This window comes from Penicillium citrinum (assembly GCF_028827155.1).
Source record: "Penicillium citrinum strain IBT 23319 chromosome Unknown utg000004l:1.0-2404223.0:1.0-2405248.0, whole genome shotgun sequence".
Taxonomy (NCBI): domain Eukaryota; kingdom Fungi; phylum Ascomycota; class Eurotiomycetes; order Eurotiales; family Aspergillaceae; genus Penicillium; species Penicillium citrinum.
In genome coordinates this window covers 969,723-994,250 of record NW_026622689.1, presented here as the reverse complement: position 1 = coordinate 994,250, position 24,528 = coordinate 969,723, and the positions used below count along the sequence as shown (strand labels likewise).

General features: G+C 46.0%; 11 protein-coding genes across 11 annotated transcripts; 6 read left to right on the top strand and 5 right to left on the bottom strand.

Moving 5' to 3' along the window:
* Window positions 1-938: 938 nt before the first annotated feature.
* On the bottom strand, window positions 939-1,927 carry N7469_005308 (translation initiation factor eIF2 subunit beta; the record flags this gene model as incomplete). The annotated part of the gene is made up of 3 exons (XM_056644228.1): window positions 939-1,105; window positions 1,174-1,791; window positions 1,876-1,927. The coding sequence occupies 3 exons, from the start codon at window positions 1,925-1,927 to the stop codon at window positions 939-941; spliced, it is 837 nt and encodes a 278-aa protein (XP_056501042.1).
* A 648-nt stretch (window positions 1,928-2,575) lies between these two features.
* Window positions 2,576-3,000, top strand: N7469_005307 (uncharacterized protein; the record flags this gene model as incomplete). The annotated part of the gene is made up of 2 exons (XM_056644227.1): window positions 2,576-2,840; window positions 2,897-3,000. The coding sequence occupies 2 exons, from the start codon at window positions 2,576-2,578 to the stop codon at window positions 2,998-3,000; spliced, it is 369 nt and encodes a 122-aa protein (XP_056501041.1).
* A 359-nt stretch (window positions 3,001-3,359) lies between these two features.
* N7469_005306 (alpha/beta hydrolase) lies at window positions 3,360-4,195 on the bottom strand (the record flags this gene model as incomplete). The annotated part of the gene is made up of 2 exons (XM_056644226.1): window positions 3,360-3,695; window positions 3,779-4,195. The coding sequence occupies 2 exons, from the start codon at window positions 4,193-4,195 to the stop codon at window positions 3,360-3,362; spliced, it is 753 nt and encodes a 250-aa protein (XP_056501040.1).
* Window positions 4,196-4,825: 630 nt separating this feature from the next.
* N7469_005305 (uncharacterized protein) lies at window positions 4,826-6,712 on the bottom strand (the record flags this gene model as incomplete). Its single annotated transcript, XM_056644225.1, has 3 exons — window positions 4,826-6,133; window positions 6,195-6,547; window positions 6,631-6,712. The coding sequence occupies 3 exons, from the start codon at window positions 6,710-6,712 to the stop codon at window positions 4,826-4,828; spliced, it is 1,743 nt and encodes a 580-aa protein (XP_056501039.1).
* Window positions 6,713-8,632: 1,920 nt separating this feature from the next.
* Window positions 8,633-9,499, top strand: N7469_005304 (RNA recognition motif domain-containing protein; the record flags this gene model as incomplete). The annotated part of the gene is made up of 5 exons (XM_056644224.1): window positions 8,633-8,652; window positions 8,792-8,864; window positions 8,944-9,050; window positions 9,124-9,365; window positions 9,435-9,499. Coding segments are annotated over 5 exons (507 nt in total), but the record flags the coding sequence as incomplete, so codon positions are not given.
* Window positions 9,500-10,206: 707 nt separating this feature from the next.
* Window positions 10,207-11,568, bottom strand: N7469_005303 (gamma-glutamylcyclotransferase; the record flags this gene model as incomplete). Its single annotated transcript, XM_056644223.1, has 4 exons — window positions 10,207-10,743; window positions 10,802-10,886; window positions 11,138-11,182; window positions 11,474-11,568. 4 exons carry the CDS (start codon window positions 11,566-11,568, stop codon window positions 10,207-10,209), a joined length of 762 nt encoding a protein of 253 aa, XP_056501037.1.
* A 752-nt stretch (window positions 11,569-12,320) lies between these two features.
* Window positions 12,321-13,402, top strand: N7469_005302 (putative short-chain dehydrogenase/reductase family protein; the record flags this gene model as incomplete). Its single annotated transcript, XM_056644222.1, has 2 exons — window positions 12,321-13,201; window positions 13,279-13,402. 2 exons carry the CDS (start codon window positions 12,321-12,323, stop codon window positions 13,400-13,402), a joined length of 1,005 nt encoding a protein of 334 aa, XP_056501036.1.
* Window positions 13,403-14,088: 686 nt separating this feature from the next.
* Window positions 14,089-15,345, top strand: N7469_005301 (EF-hand domain-containing protein; the record flags this gene model as incomplete). Its single annotated transcript, XM_056644221.1, has 4 exons — window positions 14,089-14,129; window positions 14,211-14,229; window positions 14,314-15,223; window positions 15,323-15,345. 4 exons carry the CDS (start codon window positions 14,089-14,091, stop codon window positions 15,343-15,345), a joined length of 993 nt encoding a protein of 330 aa, XP_056501035.1.
* Window positions 15,346-16,468: 1,123 nt separating this feature from the next.
* N7469_005300 (MDR family MFS transporter) lies at window positions 16,469-18,685 on the top strand (the record flags this gene model as incomplete). Its single annotated transcript, XM_056644220.1, has 5 exons — window positions 16,469-16,732; window positions 16,827-16,856; window positions 17,031-17,341; window positions 17,404-17,525; window positions 17,580-18,685. 5 exons carry the CDS (start codon window positions 16,469-16,471, stop codon window positions 18,683-18,685), a joined length of 1,833 nt encoding a protein of 610 aa, XP_056501034.1.
* Window positions 18,686-19,604: 919 nt separating this feature from the next.
* Window positions 19,605-21,550, top strand: N7469_005299 (MFS transporter; the record flags this gene model as incomplete). Its single annotated transcript, XM_056644219.1, has 3 exons — window positions 19,605-20,112; window positions 20,184-21,112; window positions 21,215-21,550. The coding sequence occupies 3 exons, from the start codon at window positions 19,605-19,607 to the stop codon at window positions 21,548-21,550; spliced, it is 1,773 nt and encodes a 590-aa protein (XP_056501033.1).
* Window positions 21,551-21,893: 343 nt separating this feature from the next.
* Window positions 21,894-23,230, bottom strand: N7469_005298 (uncharacterized protein; the record flags this gene model as incomplete). Its single annotated transcript, XM_056644218.1, has 4 exons — window positions 21,894-22,300; window positions 22,368-22,724; window positions 22,800-23,001; window positions 23,060-23,230. The coding sequence occupies 4 exons, from the start codon at window positions 23,228-23,230 to the stop codon at window positions 21,894-21,896; spliced, it is 1,137 nt and encodes a 378-aa protein (XP_056501032.1).
* Between the last annotated feature and the right edge of the window lie 1,298 nt (window positions 23,231-24,528).

The following is a 24,528-nucleotide window of genomic DNA, read 5'->3' as shown; positions in this document are numbered from 1 at the left end:
GCTATAATTACTGTATACTAGTACAGCTGCATCTGGCAGTATAGCCCACAAGGTTGATCTATATCGACATGAAGAACTGAGGTAAGTGACAATGAGGATTTATTGCAAGTTCAGTCAATATACAAAGGAAGAATCCCATATACTAATCAATAGCTTACGGCCAGCATGGGAGCACTGAACTCTGCCCTGGTATTCTACCCATATGTCAAGATTCTATCTGTGAATGGAAATCCTCGATTGAAGATCTATATGTGTAATGCTTGAGAAGTCCTGTGATTGATCTTGCTAGACTATATAATTCGACTCTAGTGAGCATTGGGAACTTTGAATGCTGGAAGACTCAAATATCGAAGATCAGGTCGATGCTCGTAACCTTACTTTGTACCAGAATTAAACTCGAAAATTGGAGGGAATTGGCGAGAAACAATGGCCGGACCTGTATGGATAACAATTCATTTCTACGAATAATATATAGGTAATATATAGGTATATATGGACTGAGTCTAGGACGTGTTGACAATACTAGTCTAAGTGGTAATATACGCTCTATAGGTATATGCGAGCACACGGTCTGCCATCCAGACAAGACTCGAATCACATCAAAGAATCCACGAATGTGGAATCAGGAGTCTCCCCAAATCTACTGTCTATGGACTCGCTCGACGTCATAATCTCATCCGAAGGACTTCAGAAACGGCAAATCATATGTGTATATATAGGGGTCATAGTAGTCAATTCATGCCAAACTATTCTATCCTCAAAATCATTGCTTCATCGCGAACCCCTTTTACTGACAAAAAAATAGCAGTACCGGGGCCGTCTCTCCTATTTTCACCGCGAAAGATCGTAGTAAGTGACACACCAGAAGAAAGAAACAAAACATATAATTCCCTCCTCCATCAATGCCATAAGTTTTTCGTGATACTCTTCCCAACAATTTAACCAGTGCGCTTGCGGCGACCGACTTGGCCACGGAAACCAGTCTTGATGGCGGCGACGGAACGACGGGATCCGCAAGAGTTGCAAGTAACGAAGTACAGACGGTTCTCACCCTTGTTGAGCTCGGTGTCGGGGCTGCGGCAGGTTTTGCAGGTAACATATTCGACTAGAAATAACGTTAGATTAATGTGTCATGTAAGAGATAATTGGTGATATGAAAAGGTAAGAACATACCGATATATCTTCGAAGAACGGACTCAATACCACGCTGTTGGAAACGACCCTTGATGACCAGACGACGGCTACCGTCAACACTACCACTGGTACCCAACTCAGCAAACAAGAATTGCATGACGTGGTCATCGGATCGCTTCATGCGCTTGCAGATATCGGCAATGTTGGCGAAAATGGTACGACGGTTACCCTCACGAAGACACTGGGGAGGGGGAATCTTGTAGGACTTGGTGCCGCTGGAAAGTAGATCGGGGTGGTGGCTCTGGATGAGGGAGAAGAAGCGGTTGACGAGGAGAGAGTAGGGAATAGCTTGTGTCGCATCGTGGGCCCAGATACCAGTACCGGCCTCGAGATCACCCTCGGGGATAACCTCCTCGGCGGGCTCCTCAGCAGCCTCATCGGTAACACCGGCCTCAGCCAGCTTAGCCTCGAAGTCGGCAGGATCGGTCTTCTTCTTGGTGGACTTCTTCTTCTTTTTCAGGGCGGAGGGGTCGAATGTGCCGTCGGCGGCGGGAGCCTCCTCATCCTCAGCACCTTCGGTGTCCTTGGACTTCTTGGACGACTTCTTCTTTTTTGACAGGCCCTTGAACATCTCGGTAACCTCGTCGACATCCTTGTCTATAATTCGAATATCACTCGTTAGCGGGTCCACTGATGTGGGTGTGCGGGAATCTCTAATTCCTGGGAAGCTTGAAGGCGTACCGGCGGGCTTCTCCTCGGTGGGAGTGTCTGTGACTTGGCCGTTGGTGTCCATGATCACGTCTCCTTCACTAAAGGCGACCGACTTACGTTGCTTTTGATCCTATGCGAAGAAACGAGACACACAAAATTAGCAAGACTAAATTCAAGGCGCGCGAGAAAATCAAAAAGGAATGTATCGAGTGACTCTTCCAAAAGGGACCCCGCCCCAATCTTCCCGAAGACAAAGAAGGCTCTGCGCTGACGCGGTGGTGGTGGTTGATCGGAGGGGTATTGTGCACGCAAAGAAAATGTGGGAGGATCACTCAAAAAGAGATCCGGGGGGGGTGCAACGTACAACTTCCGCCATATTGAATTGTCCTATTCGAATGATCCGGTACTGCTAGGCTAGAATGTAGTACCTGGCGTTGTGCTGAGTTCGAATAATTGGAGAGATGGTCGATAATACCAAAATTGTCGCTCCGCTGCGATATCCTTCGAAGGCGAACCTGTTATCGGTCACGTGACCGTTGAGTCATGGTCACGTGTTAATCAGGCGGTCGCGGCTGTCGCAGGCTGTCAACATCAAATCAACTTGGAACAGCAATACGAATCGATTTGCGCCGATGCTCTGATATATTCGGATAGCAGGCAAGCCACTGCTTTTCTATATTTCTACAAGAAGTCTATCCAATTTCATTTGTTCCATTCGAAATCTTGCGTCATGTCCGCCGACTCTTTCTCCGGGTCCAATCCCTCCTTCTCCATGTCCTCTTACATGGTTCCCGCAGACCCCTCATACGAGACCGACGATGATCTCGCTTCACTTCCTTCTGAGTCTACGACCGAGTCCGACCTTGAAACACTCTCAGATTACTCCGATGCGGAGGCGGAATGGAGGGAAAGTATCCAGCAGCTAGAGCTACTGCTCAGCATGGTTCTGGTGCCATTTATCGGGAAATACCTTGGCCGACGGTGTGCATACTGGAGTACGTTTCAAAGCCCCTTCAAGTAAACTCTCACTTGCTTATTATTGCTGTTGTAGGCTGGACCAGATTTATGCAATGGAAGTACCCTGTCGAGGTTGTCGTTCAAAATCCGACCTTGTTCATGGGAACTGGTGCAGCAGTGGCAGCTGCCAGTCTGTGACCCAGTGAACCCGCCTATTTCCCATTATTTTGCGAACCCATCATTTCCCTTCATTATGATACCCCCAACTAGAAGTCTCCGCGAACCGGACAGCAAAATCTATCTTCAGCCCATTGGCAATTCTGCCCACCGAGAATATCTATGCTTCCATCCGCTACGAGTCAGTGCCAACAACTACGATGCAATATCTCAAGTTGGAGAAGAAGCAACACGACACGGGAGAATAGAAAGGATAGATACTTCCGTCGATTGCTATACTAGAAAAAGTTAGATACTCAGCTAATCGATTTGACCGGCATCAAACTTGCCGACATGATCTATATTATTTCCCCCCGAGATTCCAGTATACAACAGTAAAATCAAGCCTTAACGACTGCGGCGGTATCTTGAATCACATCAACTACTTTCTCCGGCATACTGATCATAGGAGAATGTCCCGACATGCAGGTATAAGTTCGTACAGCTCCATTGCCGGGGAAAGCGGCCATTTGCTTTTGGAAGGCAGGCAAGATGGCTTCATCGCGTTCGCAAAGAAGATAGCTTACTGGCACATCGCGATAGGCCTCGTATGTAAGTGGGGTTACAAAGGACGGCAAGGAATGATGGACCAGTGCATCCATGCATTTCGCGGCAGTTTCGTCGTCGAGATCATTATAAAAATGAAATCGTGGATCATTCGGTTGTGTTGCGTCACCCTGAGTCAATAATGTTAGTCATGACAATCGTTGATTCGAATATCACAATGCTCCTTCGATGGTGTATTGGGCCCCTCGCATACATTACTTAGATTGACGAGTGATGGACTATCACTAGGTAGAGTCTCGCTAAGACTCTGACCTGCCGGTATTAGAAATGCGGTAACATAAACCAACGCAATGACACCCCCGGATTTCCCTTGTGCAACGACATCCTTTCTCGCTCTTCCTTTGACGGACTCTGTGCCGGGGATCCCGCCGTATGAGTGCATCACGATAATCACCTCATGACCCTGGTCTACCAAGACATCGAGGTACTTGCTGCGAATGTACGCAGCATCATCGGCAATCGTCGACGAGGTAGGGCCGCCGGCCGAAGGCAGAGTTACAGACACGACAGGGTATTTCTGGTCTTGAAGGAGAGTTGAGACTGATTCCCAGCATTCAGCTTGGTGCCACGCACCGGGAATCAGAAGAATGACTGGTTGAGGAATAGACATGTCTAAAGATACAGACTTTCTTGGTCTTTTTGTCAATGATTCAATGGTGGATCTTTCTTGTGTTTGTTTGTTTTTTTTTTTTTTGTTTTTCTCAGATATTAGACCAAAGGGACAAGTTTATGGTGCGGAATCTGTATATTAGTACCATCTTACGGCCTATCTCGGATGCCGTCAAACTCCGTCAGGATCTTTATTATTCGCGGCGTTATACTCAATTCGGACTTAGATTCTGCCTGGTCGTTCCACTTCAGCCTTGCGGAGGGTGTATACGGTCAATTATAGTTATTCCCGTCCACTAGCATGAAAGTACTAGCTAGTAGTTTGGGGGCCTAAAATCTCGAGTCGGCACGGTATTCGTGGGGCTAGCGAGAATCCGTCAGACTGCGGGTTTTGTCGTTGGTACATTAAGTAATTGTATGAAATATTGAAAGTCCTGGGAATGATAGTAGCTCTGGTCAATGTCAGCTACGTAATTGATTGATTGATTATAACAAAGGCATTGTTCCCGTTGCCCAACCCTATGCTCGTCTCGTCTTACAACCAATGAAGATAGCCGTTCATCATAGCGAAAGTACAGGGATTCCTCAGGTTTGATATGAAGAGGCTCCGACAGTTGGGGTCTTTTTGGGTCTAATGTAGCTTGTTCTTACGCCAAAACCCGAGTGGGAATGCGTTTGAGCGATGTGGAGTCGCCAGTGTCCTGGCAAATAAATGCGAGTTATAGTCTTCCGTCAGACATGATTCTCGACTCAGAATGTTGTCGTCAGAAATTCTTGTCGATGTGGGGATCTGCAAGTCTTTATCGTTACGGTTTGCGCCCTTTTTCAGGAAAGATCCAGCATGAATGACGGGAAACGTCCCACAGAGTGACGCCGATGTGTCATCTGTTAGCCAGGATCTGTCGTACGAGATCAGATGAAGGCGATCAGAATGAGCCTCATAGGTGTGTTGCAAAAATTGATTGTCAGAATCTGTTCTCGGCTCGTGCAACGATTGTAGCTCAGCGGGCAATATTTCTAGCTGTTTGCCCTCCAGATTGAGCTCCCCATCGTCAGGCTCGGCAATCTCCTGGAACAACTTGTCCAGTTGCTGGAAAAGAAGATCTTTGTCATCCATGCCTTCTGCATTTATTTGATTGATCTTTGTGACTCCAATTTGCTGCATCTTTGATGATATTGATTCGGTATGTGCGTGGCGAGGTGTGAGGGATGATGATGGGCAAGTAGCCTCGGAATTCCCACCTGCATCTTCTCCCCACATTGCCTTTCTGCTCGCTAAGAGTTTCTGCAGGTCATTGAGCTCGTAGTGACGTCGCATAGAGCCGACGTTGTCATTCTGTGTGTCGGTTACTGCGCACAATTTATCATGAGCCTCAGCGAGAAGGATGTCTTTCAGCACGCGTTTGAATTGCGGCCGGCAGGTGTTACTTTCGAACCAGGCATATGGTGTGGCAGACATAGCTCCAAACGAAGGAATATCCTGGTTCCTGAGGAAACGCATTGGCTGCCCACACTCTTCTAGACGATTGACCCCGGCGAATGGCATTGCATGGCTTGAGACTTCCCGTAATCCACCCGATCTCATGATCGTCGCACTATCCTCATGATTTGGGTCGATAGACTTGATTGGTCTCCAGCTCACTTGATCTGTCCTCAGCATCAAATCCTTTTCAAAAGAGGGGCCGAGGCATCCTTGCCCATGTAAATGAGAGCGGTGCGTCTCTAATTGCCCCGATTTGGCGTGATTAGTTGTAAAGATCTTCTCACTGCCAGAAAGGATTGTCACCGAGCAGGCAAGTGACGGTGTTTTCGAGGCAACGCCACGCATTTCCGTTGGCACATTCTCATTGTCTGCGTGGTGATATTGATCATGGTGTTTCTGCAGGGGAGATGAGGATTTCCCCTTGCTGAAGATCCCGAGGGCGGCCAAAGACGGGAGCTATGCCCATTTGTCAAAAAAGCACATATGCGACTATGTGCCTTGCATCTCGGTCACTTACAGTCAGCCTGTTCCGAGCTACGTTGGATGCTCTGAATCCGTCATTGATCGTGGCCTTTCTGCTCCGGCGTACTTTGCTGGGCTTTCTACCCTGATGGGCGCGTCCACCAGTCATGTCAGTTGACTGATACTTGTATCGATTTTCCCGTGTTCTTCGCCGAGGCTGCTTATCATAACCTCTGGGCTTTTTACTGTGCATATTCACTAAAGGTCTCTGAATTTCATCCAATTGACCTCGCATTCGCTTGGTGTGTTGTGTTTGTAGGGGAGTGAGTGTAGCGTTGCGTGGTTTCAGCATCGCATGAAGCAGCTGGGGATCCTCATTTGGCATGACTGCGTCTCTGCGACCCGGATCTATCATAGTTCAGAATCAGTCACAGTCTTCCAGGTATTTATATTAGAAGACCAATTGTGAAGTCAATCAATACGACACATACCACGGACTTTGTCACCCTCTAGGCCCTCTGGTGATACGGTTCTCAGCCATTGCTCAATCCACTTCCGCCCAGTAGTCCCCATAATTCGACCAGAGAATCAACTCATACGAGATGTCGTGGTGAGATTGAGTGAGTGAGTGAAAGGACAATCAATTGCAATGGTGAAGTGGATGCAAATCAGAAGCAGTCGAGGTTTGGTAACAACGCCCTTTCCTGTTTTTCATTTTCGTCTTTTTTTGCACTTGCCAATATCCCCTTTGGGCCTGGACTTGTTGTGATTGAGGAAGGCGCAATCGACCAACAGTTACAACTCCCAGGGAAAGCACGACTGGAGTGTGTGACTTTGTACGTGACTTCCTTTCCTGACAAGGGTTGAGGTCGCCACTTCGCAAAGCTTTCCCATTCCCGCCTCACTTCTCATGCTTAGCAGATGCACCTCCGCGTTTCTCGTTACCTTGAACATCTTTGCTCCTACCGTATCACGTTCGTAAGCAGACTTGATCTTCTTCGCATGATTTGAGGCTTTTCTTTGTGACAACGCCACCAGGTGGGAAAAACAACAATCCCCGATGCAGACTATTCGAGCAACAGTCGGACAATTAAACATCCTGTCCAACAAGCTATTTCTTCATTCGGATTGCTGAGCAATCGATATCGCTGAGGATGCTGGGTTACAGCCCCATGAGATGCCCAGTGTGCGTCGCAACAAGCGTTCCAAAAACTCTGTACAAAGTCGATCCCATGTGCTGCTGTTGATCGACCTCTCCCGGAGTCCTGCCGATGTACGCTCCAAGCGGCATGTGGGTCGCCCCCCCTCCCGCACGCATTACGAGGATTGGCTTTGGGACGATCATTGCAGGCTGCGAATTATGGACTTGACAAGGCTAAAGTCCAGCTCTTTTCTGCTGCTGCACTCGGATAGGCTAGACCGTTCTGTCCGAGTTGGCAATCAACGATGCAGCAAGGGAGAGTCAAAAAGTACAAGAAGGGAGGAAATCGAGCCTGATGCTCTCATTGTTTTGTTGACTTGGGTTAACTATCGTGGAAAAGACAATAGAAAGTATAGTCTTGTCTACTGCTTCTCTCCCCACGCCCCAATCACCCCTCGAAGAACATACAAATTGGAGTCAACCGGTGTGCTTCCCCGGCTGGAAGTGCGTGGGCATGCGTGGAGGTCCCGCCTCAGCCCGCCATCATTTCTAGGGTTCCTCGGCCCACTCTTTCTACTGCATGGTTCTACAACAAGAGTCTGCATTGTTGGTTTTGATCATTAATATGTATCGTGATTTTTAATTTTTTTTTTTTTTGTTACTTTGACTTTTTCCTTTTGACCCTTGAGTAACGACTCATTGGATCTTCTTGCAGCTGCATATGAAAGCAGCAGCCAAATACAAGGGCATCACAAAAGAACAAAGTGAGGGGGGAGCATGGCCAACGCCCATCAGCCGATGTCCGTTAGCGTCCCCGTTCGTCCAAACACCCGCCTCGAGTAGCATCTGATTGATGGAGTGCAGGCAGGCCAGGCCGCTGGGACCCGAGAAATTCAATCAATTCAAGGTTTAGACTGGTGGGGGATTTGTCGTGGAGGGTGTGGATGGTCTATTATCTCTGCAGCGGCCGGCTCAACCCCCCCCACCAGCATGCCTTGGCTTTGTTTCCCCTCTACTCGTTGGACTCGCTTCTTTTCTCGTCACTGGTCATAACCTGCAGTCAAAGGGCAGTCCCGTAAGCATCATATTCCACTGGTAATTCCCAATTTACTGGAACTGTTGTGGGTGGGCAATGTCCCAAGAACATCGAAGCCCTAAAGCAGTGTGATTGTTACACTGGTTTGACTGCTGACTCGTTTCGCAACCACTCAGATTTCCTTGTCACTCGCCATTCTGACACAACTCATTCATTCCTTCTTTCGTGGGTCGATTCGATCGAGCTGTCTCTGCGTGTGCACTAATCTCTTCTGGTCCTTTGAATTTTTTAAGATTTTCGCAAGTATTCAGCCAAAATGTCTAAGCTCTTTGTCCAGTATGTTACGTTAAGCTTACCCCCATGCCACTTCTCGACTTCGGTCTTTTTTTTTCTCTTTTTTCGGTTCACTTTTGAGCGATGCCAGCTCGGTGTGTTAAGGGGAAGTCAAACTGACCACGTATCAATTACAATAAAGTGGCCTTTCATGGCATACGAATGATGAGACTCTTCGTGAGGGATTCCATCAATATGGCCAGATTCAGGAAGCTGTCAGTCATCATTTCATCCAACAGAGCCCCCCCTCTTTAGAGGTTGGGTATTCTGACAGCAGCGTTTAACACCCTCTAGATTGTGGTTAAAGATCGTGCCACGCTGCGTAGTCGCGGGTTTGGTTTCGTGCGATTCGCAACAGAAGCTGAGGCTGATGCTGCTATGAGTGCAATGAACAACCAGGAGTAAGGAGCGCGAGGGTTATACCCGTCCCCATAATCAGCCATTATTGACCATCAACTTATTTACTACCTTCAGATTTGATGGACGGGTCATCCGTGTTGACAAGGCATTCGACCGTCCCAATCGCCCAGATGGCGGCTTCCAGGGCCGTGGCGGGTATAACCAGCAACCAGGCAGTGGATATCAGGGTGGTGGCGGTTTCGGCGGCGGCGGTGGATACAACCGCGGAGGATATGGCTATAACAACTATGGAAACGGTGGTGGTGGTGCAGGCTACAGCGGCGCTGGCAATGGTGGTGGTTATGGCGGTGGCTATGGTATGTCCTAGTGCTCGATGTCGCCAGTCTTGGTACTTGCAACGATCTCTTGAACCTATTTATACCCAGTTGAAGAAGAAGTACTAATACATTCTGAAGGAGGTGGTGCGAACGCCAGCTATGGCAACAGTGGTGGTAAGTCGTTCAAGCTGGTTCATTTTCTTCATTTTATGGGGGCTTTTTTTTGCAGTATTAATGCTTATTTGTTGAAGCAGGCTGGCGAAACAACAACCAACCTCCGGCTCCATCTGAGGGCAACTAAGTTTTGGCATGTTCAGGATACCCCATTGGCATTCTTTCTCCGCGCACGAAAATGATGTTCGGCACTCCTTTTTGCAAATGTGTTGACAAAATACTTTGAGTTTGGGGTATGGGGCAATGTGGACCTGCAAGATTTAGCAGCCATTTTCGAAACTGTTTGTGTAAGGTTGTACTCCTGTCATTACTCTTCATGTTGGTTTTGATTTTACTTGAGGCGGCTCGGGGTTCGACTTCAATGAGACAAATATGATATTACATCGTGGCAACAATTTGGTTCTTTTGTCTGGTGTACATCAAGTTTCTTTCAACATTCAGTTCCTTCACTGCCTTATGCATATGTTCAAGTTTCTTATGGATTTGGTGCCAATTCTATCGCCTTGCGCTTTTACCTTTGACTTGGACAGCAGGCCTCGTGCTAGCACGTCTACTGGCATTCTCGTACTGATATCTCAGGTGGCCAGTCGCATGATACATCGTATTTTCTAAGAGTAGCGATCTATTTACCAAAGCAAGATAGCTTCGGCAGCAGTCTATCACCTGCAGGGCAACAAACATCAGACATATCTCATCCGGTACCACTCTATTCGATCTTTTCACCATGTCCTGATTGTCCAGCCAAAGCCAAATACTTCCGAACATCCCTCGCCGCCTCCTGCTCTTCAGCTTCAGGTTCTTCCCCAGCCTTAATAGCCTTAACTCGCTTAACCAAATCGGTAACATGCGCATCCGCAGTTCCCAGCCCAAGTCCTTCCAATGCCTTCTCAAGCAAATAGAGATATTCCGTATTCTTCCCGCTCTTCCCCTGACTAGCACTAATCACTCTCGCAACCTGTTCTGGCTCTCGTTCTTCGGGCTCACGAAGAAATTGTGGATTGATAGGTTGTCCAATATAAACCATACACACGACTGGAGCTCCACTCTCAGCATGGGGAACCTTCGAGGCAGTCTGCGTTGCACCGGGAGATACCGCATGGAAGGGGGTGAAATGAGCTGTATACCCGTTGATCTCTCGCTCATCAAGATAATCATGAACTTCTTCCGCGTGTGAGGCTGGGATATGATACGCGGCACCCCATACTTTTCCTAAAGACTCGGATTCAGATTCCAGATGAGCCAACTGGTAGGGATCATTTAGTTAGCCATTACTCCACATCAGGCTATGACGCATTTCTCACAGGATCATCAAGCGTTTCCCAGAATTCACGCTCAATCACAGTAACGACTCTCCCAGGATCCGATAATGTCCCGCGATGATCGGAGCTAAGGCATCGCAAGGTTAGTGAATCGTATCATAATAGTACAGGCCACAATGCACGGTAAGTCTGAGATGAAGCTTTTTATCATCCAAAATTTAACATACCTAGCCTGTAAAAAAACGCCAAATCGGCCTAGCGTCAGCTTCACACAATCTGGTATGTACACGATTAAGTCATGAAAAGGGGGCTTTGATGCCTGTAATTCCACCCAGACCATCGGAACCATGCCTCTCGTTCTGGGAGAAATCCACATACCTGCCAAAATCGGCGTACGTAGCCGTTAATATACCCTGGTACACGCTGATCTATTGGAAATAATCAGTCATGAAGTGAGAACCCGTCAAGCAATCATAATGGGAAAAGTTTGCAATCGAGTGATTTTCCGCAGAGCTTCCTTACCGAAATGTGGTGGTGGTTTCCAGATCAAACTCCTTCCGATATAATTAGTTTAAAATCAACTGTGGGAGGGTAGAGTCATTTCGAAGTAAATATTGCAATATACAATCCGTTTGAAAGATCGGTAATAGCAAGACGGTAACAAGATATAAAGGTAATAGTAATGAGACAATTCCGAATTGTCAAGACACTTACCCATATCCAAATACCCAAAGATCACCTTTAGGAAAATGACTCTTCCACACCCGTCCTTCCGGATGCACTTGATGCCCCTGTAACGCGGCAGCCATCTTTCACACAAGCCGACGGAAATGCGGGTTGGACACTCGTTCAGGGTTCAGGGTATATGGCAGTATTCCCACTTTGCGTATATGGACAGAGATAGTCCAGAAATGTAATCTATGTTATTTGTGTGGTATCCCTTCCTCGTATACTCACTGGTCGTGGTACAACCTTCAAGTTGTCGTCGAATTGGATTGCTTTTGCTGAGAAATCCGCTTTGGTTGGGCGTTGTTTGCAGTGTTTGTTTGGTGTCGCCATTTGGACTGCTGATGTTTTTTGGTTTGGTTGTTAATGGTGTGATCAATTTGAGGTTGGTGGGAACTGTAAGAGTGAGAGTGCTCTTATTCCACAGGCATTTATGGAGGGCTATTATTTGTTGGGTATAGTATATAGTAACTATAGTACAGTCATGTAGTTATTTGTGAGAAAATTTGGATGCGGGGTAGATGAGCATGGTAGATAATTAATCCATTGTCTTAAGGTGTATGAGGATTATGTCCAAATTTAGCTTCTATAGAACAAGGTTTAGGGCTTTTTAGTTCCTAATCTATCTCTCTTGAACATAAAAACCAAGAAGATTCTAAATGATGCTGTTTTGAACTTCAAGATTACCGATTCAACACGAGCCTCACTGCCCCACTTTAAGATCATGACTCAGCACGATATCACGTGCACGAATCGCCTGTAAACAGACTGAGTTCATCTCAACTCATCTCTCCTTTATTGAGACTATCTTTTACAGATAATAAATACCTCCATCATGGCAGGGCTATTTCGTCTTCTCAAAATGCAATATACGCCCCCGACAGATCCGCGTGGTATCTCTTTCGCCGGCAAAACCATTGTTTTAACCGGTGCCACTTCCGGCCTGGGCTACGAGGCTGCTATTAAATTTCTCAATCTTGGAGTAGAATCCTTGATAATTGGCAGTCGTAGCATTGACCGTGGGAATAAAGCCAAAGCACAACTGGAGCAATACACGAATCGACCTGGTACCATTCAAGTATGGGAACTTGAAATGAGCAATTTTGCCAGCGTTAAGAACTTTGCCAATCGCGTTAATACCGAGCTTCCACGACTCGACGTGGCCTTGTTAAATGCCGGTGTATGGAATCGGGGTTATGCAAAGTCTTCAGAGGGCTGGGAAGAAACATTGCAGATCAATACATTGTCAACATCATTACTGGCACTACTTTTACTCCCCAAATTGAAAGCGAGTTCTACCTCATTTGAACCCACACATTTGAGCATCGTCTCCAGTCAACAATTTGTTCGCGCAAAAGCAGAGAGTCTCCGAACAGAAGGCCCTTTACTTGATCATCTCAATTCCCCGGATCGATTTCAGGGACCGAAACAATATGGTATTTCCAAATTGTTATTGGAATATGTGATCAAGATGCTCGCCAATCTCGTTCGTCGCGATGATGGGACCGTGCCTGTAATCATCAATACAGTTAGTCCTGGCTTTTGCGCATCTTCGTTGGGACGACAGTACAACCGATTTTATGAGCGCTGGCTCGCATGGTTAGCTTATAAGGTTTTCGCTCGCACGGCGGAACAGGGGAGTCGTTCGTTGGTTAGTGCGACGGTGCAGGGAATTGAGTCTCAGGGAAAATGCTGGCGTAGTGATGGATATCTTGAGTATGATTGAATCTTCTTCAAAGCAGTGGTTCATTTCCTGCTTTTCTACGCAAAACAAAGTGACTGACTATAATTAGTGAATCTAAAGCCCTTACGACCGGGACTGAAGGGAAACAATTCGAAGCCAAAGCATGGGAGGAAATTCTGGATGTATTCAAAGTGCAAGCTGCGGAAGTCGAAATCATTGCGCAAAGGGAATAGGTAGATCCTAATTCCTATGTACTATATTGTCTTGCTTTTTTTTCTTCTTCATTTTGCCTTTTGTCTCAAACTCACCTCAAGAGAGACTTTGTATAACACTCTCGTATCCGTATCTTGCGGATTTATTTTTAAACGGAGTTGTGGAGCTGCAATTTAGGCGCCTTCGATGTTTGGTGGATTTTGGGGTTGTCAACCTCAGACATTCTGCCTCGCGCACAGAACTGCATAGGGCTGAATTACTTGAAACAAATCGGTATAGTCTGTGGTTCATTTGCGTAACTCTCTCATTTCTTCTTTCTCTTTCTCTTTTTATTTTTATTTATTTTTCTTTTTCTCTCCCTTTGCATTGCCAATCTTAATTGTTGTGGAGATCAACCCTCATCCTACTATAGTCGTACTTGTAGTTCACTTGGCATTGGCCTAAAATTCGTCCTAAAGCAGCCCCACGGCTCCGCTTTGACAAGAACTTGACTCTCTCCCTGACTTTCTCTTCCCTCTTTTCTTTCGTGACTTCTTTTCTTTTCTTTCTTTCTTACTCGAGATCCGATTTTCAATTGTCTGCGTTGACGAGGCCTTCACCAAACTCCTGAAGCCCCGTCAACCTTCCCCCTCCTTCGCCCTTTCAAAAAGGGATCTTCTCCACCCGCGGATCTCGAGTGCCTGATTGCGTCAGTGCCTTTGCGACCATGGCTTACAATAAGAGCTACAACCCGGACGCGCTGCCAGCGTGAGTTGCAAACATCCCGCGCAATTTCCACGGGGAGGGAACCATTTGAATCGAATCGCTGACTAGTCGAGAATGACACAGTCATGCCGAACCAGAACAGGTATAATTCTATTAACATCCCACCCGCTTCAAACGTGTCCTTAATTCATACCCCGACGCTAATTCAAGACTCGAAACTACCCAGGTCGCGCAAATGATCGGAAACATGCAAGTTTCAAATAGTCACCAACTTCCAAGTCAGAACCAGACTCAAAAACCTCTACCATCACGACCTCCTCCACAATCAGGCCCAAGTGGCGTCCCTCCCCGCGTGCCCGTCTCCAGTGCCCCTCCACAAGGCGGGGGATATAATCCTCCTTCTCAACGTCCACAAGATCCCCATTCATCCCACTCCTATAGTGGAAATAGTCGACCTGCACCAGCAAATCGTCCACATCCATTACATCCATCTCCACCTCCGCAAAACTATGGTTTCGGTCCTCCTCCTTCCCAACCACATCGCAATCGACCACCACCTTCTTCGCGTCCGCCTCAATCACCACAACCACCTCCTTTATCCGCGCCAACTAGCGATGATCCCCAACAACTCTTCCCCCTCTTTCGCGCCGCGAATTCTTCCCATACAGGCGCGCTGACAGAACATGAACTTGGCTCTGCATTGGTAAACGGTGACTATACGTCTTTCCACCCGCGCACCGTGAAAATGATGATTCGCATGTTCGATCGAGATGGGAATGGAATCATTAATTTCGATGAATTCGTCTCATTGTGGCGGTATCTTGCTGCGTGGCGGGAACTTTTTGATCGATTCGATGAGGACCGTAGTGGTCGGATTAGTTTACAGGAATTCGAGAATGCGCTCGTGGCTTTTGGGTATCGACTTAGTCCGAAATTTGTCTCTGTGCTTTTCTCTATTTTTGAGAGTAAGACGAGACAGTTGAGTGGGGCGCCGAAGAGTCCTCATCGGCATGGGATGAGCTTTGATTTGTTTGTGCAGGCTTGTATTAGTCTGAAGCGCATGACGGATGTGTTTAAGCGGTATGATGATGATCGTGATGGGTATATTACTGTTAGTTTTGAGGAGTTTTTGACTGGTGAGTACCCACCCCTTTTGTTTTCGTTTTAACAAATCCCTATATCACTATATCTGTATGTATGATTGCTGACTCTTTTTTCTCTCTTTTTTTTTACAGAAATTCTTCAACTGCAGGAGTAGTTTCTGCGGTTTGCTCATCTTGCATGCATCTGTTCTCCGGGTTATCCTTTATAACCAGGCTTCTCTTGTATTTCATTATACCCTTTGGTCTTCATTCACTTCTTTCCTTCCACCCGCTTGTGTTTCAGTCATAGAGTTCTCGGACCGGCCGTTGCATTTGATGGGGCGTTATTTAGTCATGAGAGAACATAAACATCGTATATCATATGGAAATGTTTTCCCTTTGATGCAGTATTGCTTCAGTAGTCAGGCTAATCACTTTTTACTTGATTATTTCCAACACTAGTTCACCGTGTATGCCCCCCAATGCATTCTGCAGTCCCCACGTTTGTTCTTGGCGCTGTGGATGTGACAGCTCCCAAGGACTCCACAGCCATGAACTTGATCTGTAGAATCGTATTTAGATATTATGCATACATAGTAACGGTAGCTTAACTATATAAGGATAATTATATCATGTTCATCTCTAGAATCACTACTGTAAATATGATATTGTATACTATACGAACATGGTATCTCAAACGCAGATCCCTGTTTGCTTCTGCCAACGTGTTTCTGCATGCAGTCTCACAAAATTATCCGAACCTTTCCAATTTTCTTTTCGTCACCGCAACTACCCACTATTACAGTCCATCATCATCATGCATTTAAGCTCTCAGCTTATGCGTCCCTGATACAGCGTTGATCGCACTGAATTTCTTCTTTTGTTTAGTTATTACGATTCCTCCCCTCGGAGCTCGGCTTTTCGGCCTTTCCAGATGACCGTGTCTAATTCGATGAATTCCCAATTCTGCAATGAAAAAAAAAAGTCCGAACGAATAATTTGACACTCTGGCAACTTATACGAGATCTCAGCCTTGGAAATCTATAAAAGTCAATGCAGCTCTCGCTTTGACTAACATAGTATATCTTGATTTCAGCTACATCTACGCAAGTATTTCCGCAGTCTCATCTGAACGATTTCGATCGATCGATTTTAACTCCGCGCGCGCTACCGGATTTTAGTAGCGGCTCGCCCCGCCGAAATTTCCCTCCTTTCTTTTTTCGTTTCTTTTCTTGCTTCGACTTCGACGACTGTTCCGATTTTCTTTTTCAGGGTGGAGAAGAATACAGACTTGTCGTAATGTCTGTCGAGCAGAGGAATCTTGAGTCTTCTTCTGGTGACTCTGTTGCTAAGCAAATTCCGGAGGAAAAGGGTTCCGAACCTGGTTCCCTGCAAGACAAGTCTGATCGTGATGCGCCCTTGGAAAGTAATGAACTTGAGCACAGACTCGAGGAGAACAATGCTGTCGAGAAGGAGGAGTCTGGATCTCCGTTAGATCGGGCGCCATCGCAGGCGGCGAAAATGGGAAAGAAGAAGATTGCTGTGGTTATGACGGCACTTTGTGTATGTATATGTGCTGATACACCAGGAACATTTGCGCGCGGCGTAATGTTGCCAGAACGATAATAAGACTGACTGTTTTTTCTTCTGTGATTAGTTGGCCCTATTCCTTGCTGCTTTGGACATGGTAAGTCTCTTTTCCTTTCTTTCTTTTCTTTCTTTCTTTTCTTTCTTTTCTTTCTTTTCTTTCTTTTTTTTCTTTCTTTTCTTTCTTTTCTTTCTTTTCTTTCTTTTCTTTCTTTTCTTTCTTTTTTGCCAGCTATGCACTCAATACGATATCGCTGACTCATTTTCTCTACAGACGATCATCTCAACTGCTTTACCTACAATTGCCGCAGGATTCGGTGCCTCGGAAAGTGGATATTCGTGGATTGCTTCTTCCTACCTCCTTGCCAACGCTGCTTGTATTCCGCTCTGGGGAAAAATCAGTGATATCTGGGGACGAAAGCCGATCATCTTGCTCGCCAATGTCTTTTTCCTGGTTGGTAGCTTGATTTGTGCGTTGGCAAATAATATGGCTATGATTATTGCTGGACGTGCGATTCAAGGTGTTGGTGGTGGTGGTATCATCATTCTGGCTAATATTAGTGTGTCGGATCTTTTTAGCATGAGGTATGGACTCCATCTTCATATCCTTCGCCACAATGGTAGGTACAATGCTAACAGCTTTACAGAGATCGGCCTATGTATTACGGTCTCTTTGGTGCTACTTGGGCCATCGCTGGTGCTCTGGGGCCTATCATCGGAGGTGCTTTCACCACGAATGTCACATGGAGGTGGTGTTTCTGGCTGAACTGTATGTTACCATTCGCCCAAGCGAGGACGATCGTCAGCTAACATAAATGTCTAGTACCTATCGGTGGTGTATCGCTGGTCATCCTCTTCTTTTTCCTGCACATCGAATCTCCCAAGACAGATTTCCTTCTTGGCTTGCGCAACATCGACTGGGCGGGTACTTTCTTGATTATCGGTGGTACTCTCATGTTCTTGTTTGGCTTGGAGTTTGGAGGAGTCAACTACCCCTGGGACTCGGCGACAGTCATTTGCCTCATCGTCTTCGGTGTCTTTGTCTGGGGTCTGGCTATGCTCTCAGAATGGAAGCTTGCCAAATATCCTGTCATTCCGCCTCGTCTATTCAAAGAGTGGTATAACATTCTCATTTTGCTGGTTTGCTTCTGTCATGGCTTTGTCTTCATTGCCAGCACCTACTACCTCCCGCTTTACTTCCAGACGGTTCTCCTCGCAAGCCCCATCCTGAGTGGTGTATACGTTCTTCCTATGGTCTTGTCTCTCTCTGTCGTCTCTGCCGTGACTGGTATCGTTATGAAGAAGACCGGCCGTTATCGCGAGGCGATTGTTTCTGGTTTATTCTTCATGACTCTGGGTTACGGACTTTTTATCGACTTGAAGGCTTACGCCTCCTGGCCACGCATCATCATTTATCAGCTGATCGCCGGTATTGGCATTGGACCTAATTTCCAAGCACCACTGGTCGCATTCCAGGCCAATATCCGCCCATCCGATATGGCAACCGCTACAGCTACCTTCGGGTTCGTCCGTCAATTGTCGACCTCTATGTCCGTTGTTCTTGGCACAGTCATCTATCAGAACATCATGGGCCAACAGGCTGATAAACTACTTGCGGCCATTGGTCCTGAGCGCACCGCAGCTATCTCCGGCTCCTTTGCCGGTACATCAAAGTCTCTCATTCAGTCGCTGGATGATGCTCAACGAAAGGTCGTCCTAGGCGCTTTTACCCTTGCTCTGAATCGCATGTGGATTTTCTACACTGCTATTGCAGCAGTTGGACTCTTCTTATCCGTGTTCATCGTTCCTCGAGAACTCAGCAAGACCCACACAGTCCAAAAGACCGGTCTCGAAGAACAAGCCCGTGCGCGCCAGGAACGTCTTGATGAAGAGCGTCAGGCGGCAGGCAAGTCCGAGGCTGATGTTTAATGATATCTTAATATCGGACTAGCGTTTTCTCTACTACCATTTGCCCTTTTATCCGGCATCATATCTTTGCACAAAGACTCTCAATGTTTAATACTGTACCTAATCGCATTTTACATCATTGTCGGAGTTGACTGGTTTTCTCCGATTCAGCCTTTGTTTTCTCCGATTGGGCTATGGTTTTCTCCGAGGCACGACACCTCTTGCATAGGAAAAGTTTTACAAGCAGTTGAAATTTACCAATTAATATATTTTATTTAAGGCATTCGCAGGATTCAATAGTTTCCGTATTACTCTTCCCTTTATACTCGCAAGGCTCGCGCCTAGTAGGCGCTAGCTCTGCGGGCTGACATTTGAAATCGCCCGCGAGTCGGCCAAAGATGTTTCCGATCGGCATCTTCCGCCATGCAGAAGACTACCTGACTAGCTGACTCGCCGACTCGCCGACTCGCCTCATTCAGGGAATATTCCACGCTCAATCAGCGCAAAGTTACTGTGAAAAAAAAATCTCAGAAAAAGTAGTAACTGGCAATAATCTACGGTGAGTATATTAACTACCACACATCTGATCTTTTTCTTCGTTTAGTTAGCAATTGTATTAGTTGAAATGGCCCCGAAAGCAGCGTGATATCGGATTTAAGCAAGGATATGACCCACCTACATCGGAGAAGATCTCAAAAAAAAAAGGCGCCGAATAGATTTCGAGATTTATCAGCAGTGAATATTCGCAAGAGATAAAAGACGTAAAGCTCCCAGTATTTCAATCCTATCTCAATGCGTCAAGCTTCGACCTGGCATCCCACACCGACTAAACCCTAAGCCCACCCTTTTTGATAGAGGCCGTCTACAGCTACAGTGCACCCAGTCGGTGAGACTATAAGCCAAGAAAGTACTTAATACAGTCTAATCCAGACATCTCATAATGCAATCTTATCTACAATATCGAAGATTGGGAAATACTGTCCGAGCACAACTCCAAACAATTCCAAACCGACAAAATTTCTCCAAAGGAAATACTACCTTGATTCCTACTCGTGATCAATCATCAACAACATCCAACTCCGAGTCTCCAACAGAAAACATTAATCAAGACCCATCTGATACAACCGACAATGGAAATTTACAAGAAAAACCTTTCAACACCGAAGACTCGTCACAGGTTACCTTGGCCCAGTCCCTCGCTGGCGTGGATATACAAAAACGATTAAATTCGACGAATCAACCAGCTCATCTTTTTATCGTGGGATGGCAAGATGAGAATGATCCACAGAATCCACGGAATTATCCGTTTTCCAGTCGACTTATTGCTACATTACTTGTTTCTGCGCTTGCGTGGATAGTCGGTGCTGCGTCTTCGATTAATTCGGGCGTTTTACCTCAAACTACTGAAACATTTCACGTTAGTGATGTTGTTGGCTCACTTGATACTGGTATGCACTTCCCCCAATATATAGATTTCGAAAGATAACTATGATGGAAGCGGATGCTGATTTCTTTTCAGGTCTCTACCTTCTCGGATTCGCAGCAGGATCACTAGTCAGCGGTCCACTTTCTGAAATTCTAGGCCGAAATCTCATTTATACGGGATCTTTAACCCTATTCATGATTTTTATCATGGCATCTTCCCTCGCGCCGAATATTGGTGCTTTACTTGCTTTTCGGTTTTTGGCTGGTATTTTCGGTTGTCCTCCTTTGACTTGCGCCGGTGGTACGATTGCGGATTTATGGAATCCCCTTGAGAAAACCATTTACTTTCCCGTTTACGCTGTTTTATCATTCGGAGGTCCGGTATTGGGACCTGTTATCGCTTCTTATATTGGACAAACTGGTGTTTTGTCTTTTCGATGGACGGGTTGGATTATTTTGATTATGTCGGGTGTGATATTTATTTTGATTATTCTTTTTCAACCCAAAACTTACTCTCCACTTCTTTTGAAGTGGAAGGGGAGGAATCTTCGGAGGGAAACGGGGGATGAGAGATTTCGTTCTGAGATGGATATGGAGAAGGTCCACCTTTTTAGGTTGATTGGTGGTGCGATGAAGAGACAGGTTCTTATTACCATTCATGAACCGATCATTCTTCTTATCTCGCTTTATATGACTGTGTTGTATATTGTGTTGTTCACATTCTTCGATGGATATTCTTTTATCTTCGAGGATACACATGGTCTTTCACAGGGTATGACGAATATCGTGTGGGTTGCGATGTATGTTGGTATCGCGCTCGCTAGTTTATTGGTTCCTTTCGTCTATAACGGGACCAAAAAGGCTTTTACCGAGGCAGCTATGGCAGCTAAGGGTCTTGATCCGGTTCTTGATCCGCATGCTCTTGATGGAGTGCACACACAGCCTGAGATTCGACTTTGGTTTGCGATGGTTGGTGCACCAGCCATTCCAATTAGTCTTTTCTGGATGGGATGGACTGATTTTGTAAGTTCTATCACTGTTCTCTCCCTTGATTTCTATTTTTTTTTCTTCATTGTCATTGTTTTCAACTTCATTCTGGGAAAAGTCGAATCTAATAAAGTATAGGAATCTGTATCCGTCTGGTCACCCATTATCGCCTCGTCTGTATTCGGATTCGGCACTATCTGCGTATTTATCAGTTCTTACATGTATGTGATTGATACCTATGACATCTATGCTGCTTCTGCATTGGGTTTCATGACGGTGTCTCGGTACTGTGCCGCGGGTGGAATGTCGATTGTTGGCATTCCATTTTATCAGAATATGGGTGTTCATTGGACATTGACTATTCTGGGATGTATCAGTGCCATTATGGTTCCGGTTCCGTATGTCTTTTATCGATATGGGCCTGTTATTCGACGATGGAGTCGATATGCCGTTACTGAAGATGTGAAGGTTTGATTTGGATATTCCCAGTGCTCTTGTGTGGTATGGAGGATTGCCCCTCTGCTTCCAAGATGATACCTGTTTGAGATGTTAGGGGTGATCAGTATGTGCTTATCCCAAGCTTTGGAGGAGATTAATTTTTTAACGATGTGCATTTTGGATGGTGATAATAGAAGTCGTCAACTTTCAATGGCTGTGTTGAATAATACGGTCTTCTGCTTTCATAGAGCAGGGTTAATGGGCGACGAATTTTGTATTCTTGATAATACTATAGACCGATATACTTTTTGCTTACTACTCTTGTGTATCTTGGCAAAATTAAAATATTGAACATTATATTGGTCGTAACAAAGCTATCTTAATGAGGGTGGTTCCTATAGTGTGACATCTCCACCCACCCTTCTGGGTCCCCAGTATTTCTCAGAGCAAAATGAGGAGTCTCCGGTGTCTCTTCATCATATCCAGAATAGGAGTCTGCCGAAGATGATGCACGAACAGGTTCCGTCGTACCAGAAGCCCCCTTTACTGACGAGACAGAGATGGTAGTGGTGACCACTGGAGTCTGTCCAGATGTGGCCAGACCCTCCCTAGTCGAGGCATATTTATCGTAAGCTTGATAATTCTTGGGACTGCGAGAGTATCCTGCAGATTTGATGAAGCGTCGAGTGATAGGCCTGAATAACGGCCACACAGGTGGAATTGACATTGTGATGAGAACAATCCACTCCTCGACTTCGCCCCAGCGGAAAAGAATTCCGACACCATCTATTCATTGAGTTAGTGAATTTTTTTTTTCTTTTTGGTTGATACGGTGTCTCGACGAAAGACTCACAAGAAGGATCATCACTGATGATGAATTTCACTGCCCATGTTCGGACAATAGCCGCAGCCCCGGCGAAAACACCAAGTCCCATCAAGAAACTCAATCCCCATTTCAGTTTGCGATCGATCTTCAATGGGGCTAACATTGTAATTGGGATAATTGCGAGATAAAAATCGGAGAGCGCAGCCACGGCACCGATGAAGTAGCTGTAGCGCACACTTGCCAAAGGATTACACTGATCTTGGAGTGCGGGGTTCCAAAGTGCATTTGGTGGTTTGCATTGGAACCAGGGAAGAATAATTTGTGGTATGCTGAAGATAATATTGATAGCCGCGACAGCGATTAGACTGCGTCGGATTTTAGGATCTGTAGAGAAGAATTGGTCAGATATAGTCCCAGCGCATATTCCAAGTATACAGTTTATAGGAGACATGAACATACTCCCTTGGGAATTCATTTCAATAAGAAATGCTGCTACTGCCACCTTTCCAGTCGGGATTGCCAAATTGAAGAAGAATACCGTGGTCCATGTAAAGAGGAGATAATTATGCAATTGACCAGCCGCCTCAACCTCGACAATTCTATTCCCCAGGCCATGAAGAATCGACACGACAGCAAGACTTTGAGTTACAGTTGTCAGGAGCTATAGGTCAGAGTAAAATTAGTAATTGATCAAATTGGGCAAAAGCAAGATCACATACCCAAGCTACAAGTGCCCAAATCAATGCAGTTGTTCCAAACTTATTCACACGAAGCCGAACATAAACTCGCAATGCCATGAAAATCGTACCCACAGCACCAAGACCTAGTCCCAGGCGAAGATCGCCGGGTCCACGACCTCCATACGCGGGATAACGCTCCTCTAGACTCATGGCGGAGGAGAATAGAGGTGTTGAAAATTCGCAACGAGAGCGGAAGGAGACATATTGGGTGGCCAGGATGTATATGAATCGGTCAGACCCAAAAGCCTCGGCTTCGTCCGGACCTTTGCCACGAGGATTTTTGGTTTCAAAGTGGGGGGCAATGCTGCCATAGACTTCAATCCATTATAGGATGGGAATGCTTGTAGTTCATCAGATTCGTGGTTCGATCAAGTGGGTCTTTAAAAATCTCCGGCTAGAACCATTTGATTTTCGCTAACGGCCACAGTTCCAACCTCTGCATTAAGCCTGGGTCGGCTGGTATTTCCAAGGTTATTGCCAGATACCAAATATGAGTCGCTATAATGGAAGGCTCATAAAATGGAGAGAGTTCATTGAGTATGTAAGATGCAAGACGCAGTATAGAAAAAATTAAGTGCGACCCCATTGTATCAGCTGCAAGCTGAAAAAAAATGGAGGCTCAATCAATCCGATGCAGCAATTAATGGCCGTGCAATCAAGATCAAGATCTCGGTATCCATCAGCTACCATGTGGCAAGCCTCCTCGCTAACAATCGCCAAGAACTGATCGGAATATCCGTCCCTTTCTGGATGTTTTGAGTCAAGTCCCACCTTGAAGCAGTCTAGCTAAGAGGGCCTAGCTCTACTCGGCCGGAGCAATCGCCCCATCCGGTCCACGAATGCTTTCATGGATGCCCTTTTTCTTTATAGAGAAAATCTTTCCCATTTCGCTTAATCTCCACCCAACCACACTACTTTTTCAATAGTTTCCTCTACCGATCCTCGGTCAAGCATGCGCACAGACACCATTCCCCATGGTCTGTGGGACTGGATTGAATGGACTAACGGAGTTTTCCCGGACTGATGCAATTCGAGATTTGCAGACTGCGGCTCACTTAGTATCGTGCGTATTTATAGCATAGGGCTATTCTCTGGAATCGAGGCAGTATTTGTCAACTGGAAAAATGACTTGGAATTTTCAGTACCTGATAGTAGTACATTGCGTTTAACGACTAGTCGTCTACACTGGTTTATTACGACATTCTGGACTGCGGCGAGACAGCCCGCTACAAATAGTAGCAATACGATCGACTTCATTTTAGAGTCAGCCCTGAAGATATCATCTACTACAGTAGATATAGGTATAATTTAAACTGGTATAGGCGTACAGAACCTCCATGAACTTATACAGGAGTCTAAATTTGATTTTTGCATCTCACAGCCCCTGTCTAGTTCCTATAATTCGAGACTTATGTCTATGATCCATTTTGGGTCCCTCTGAGCAAACA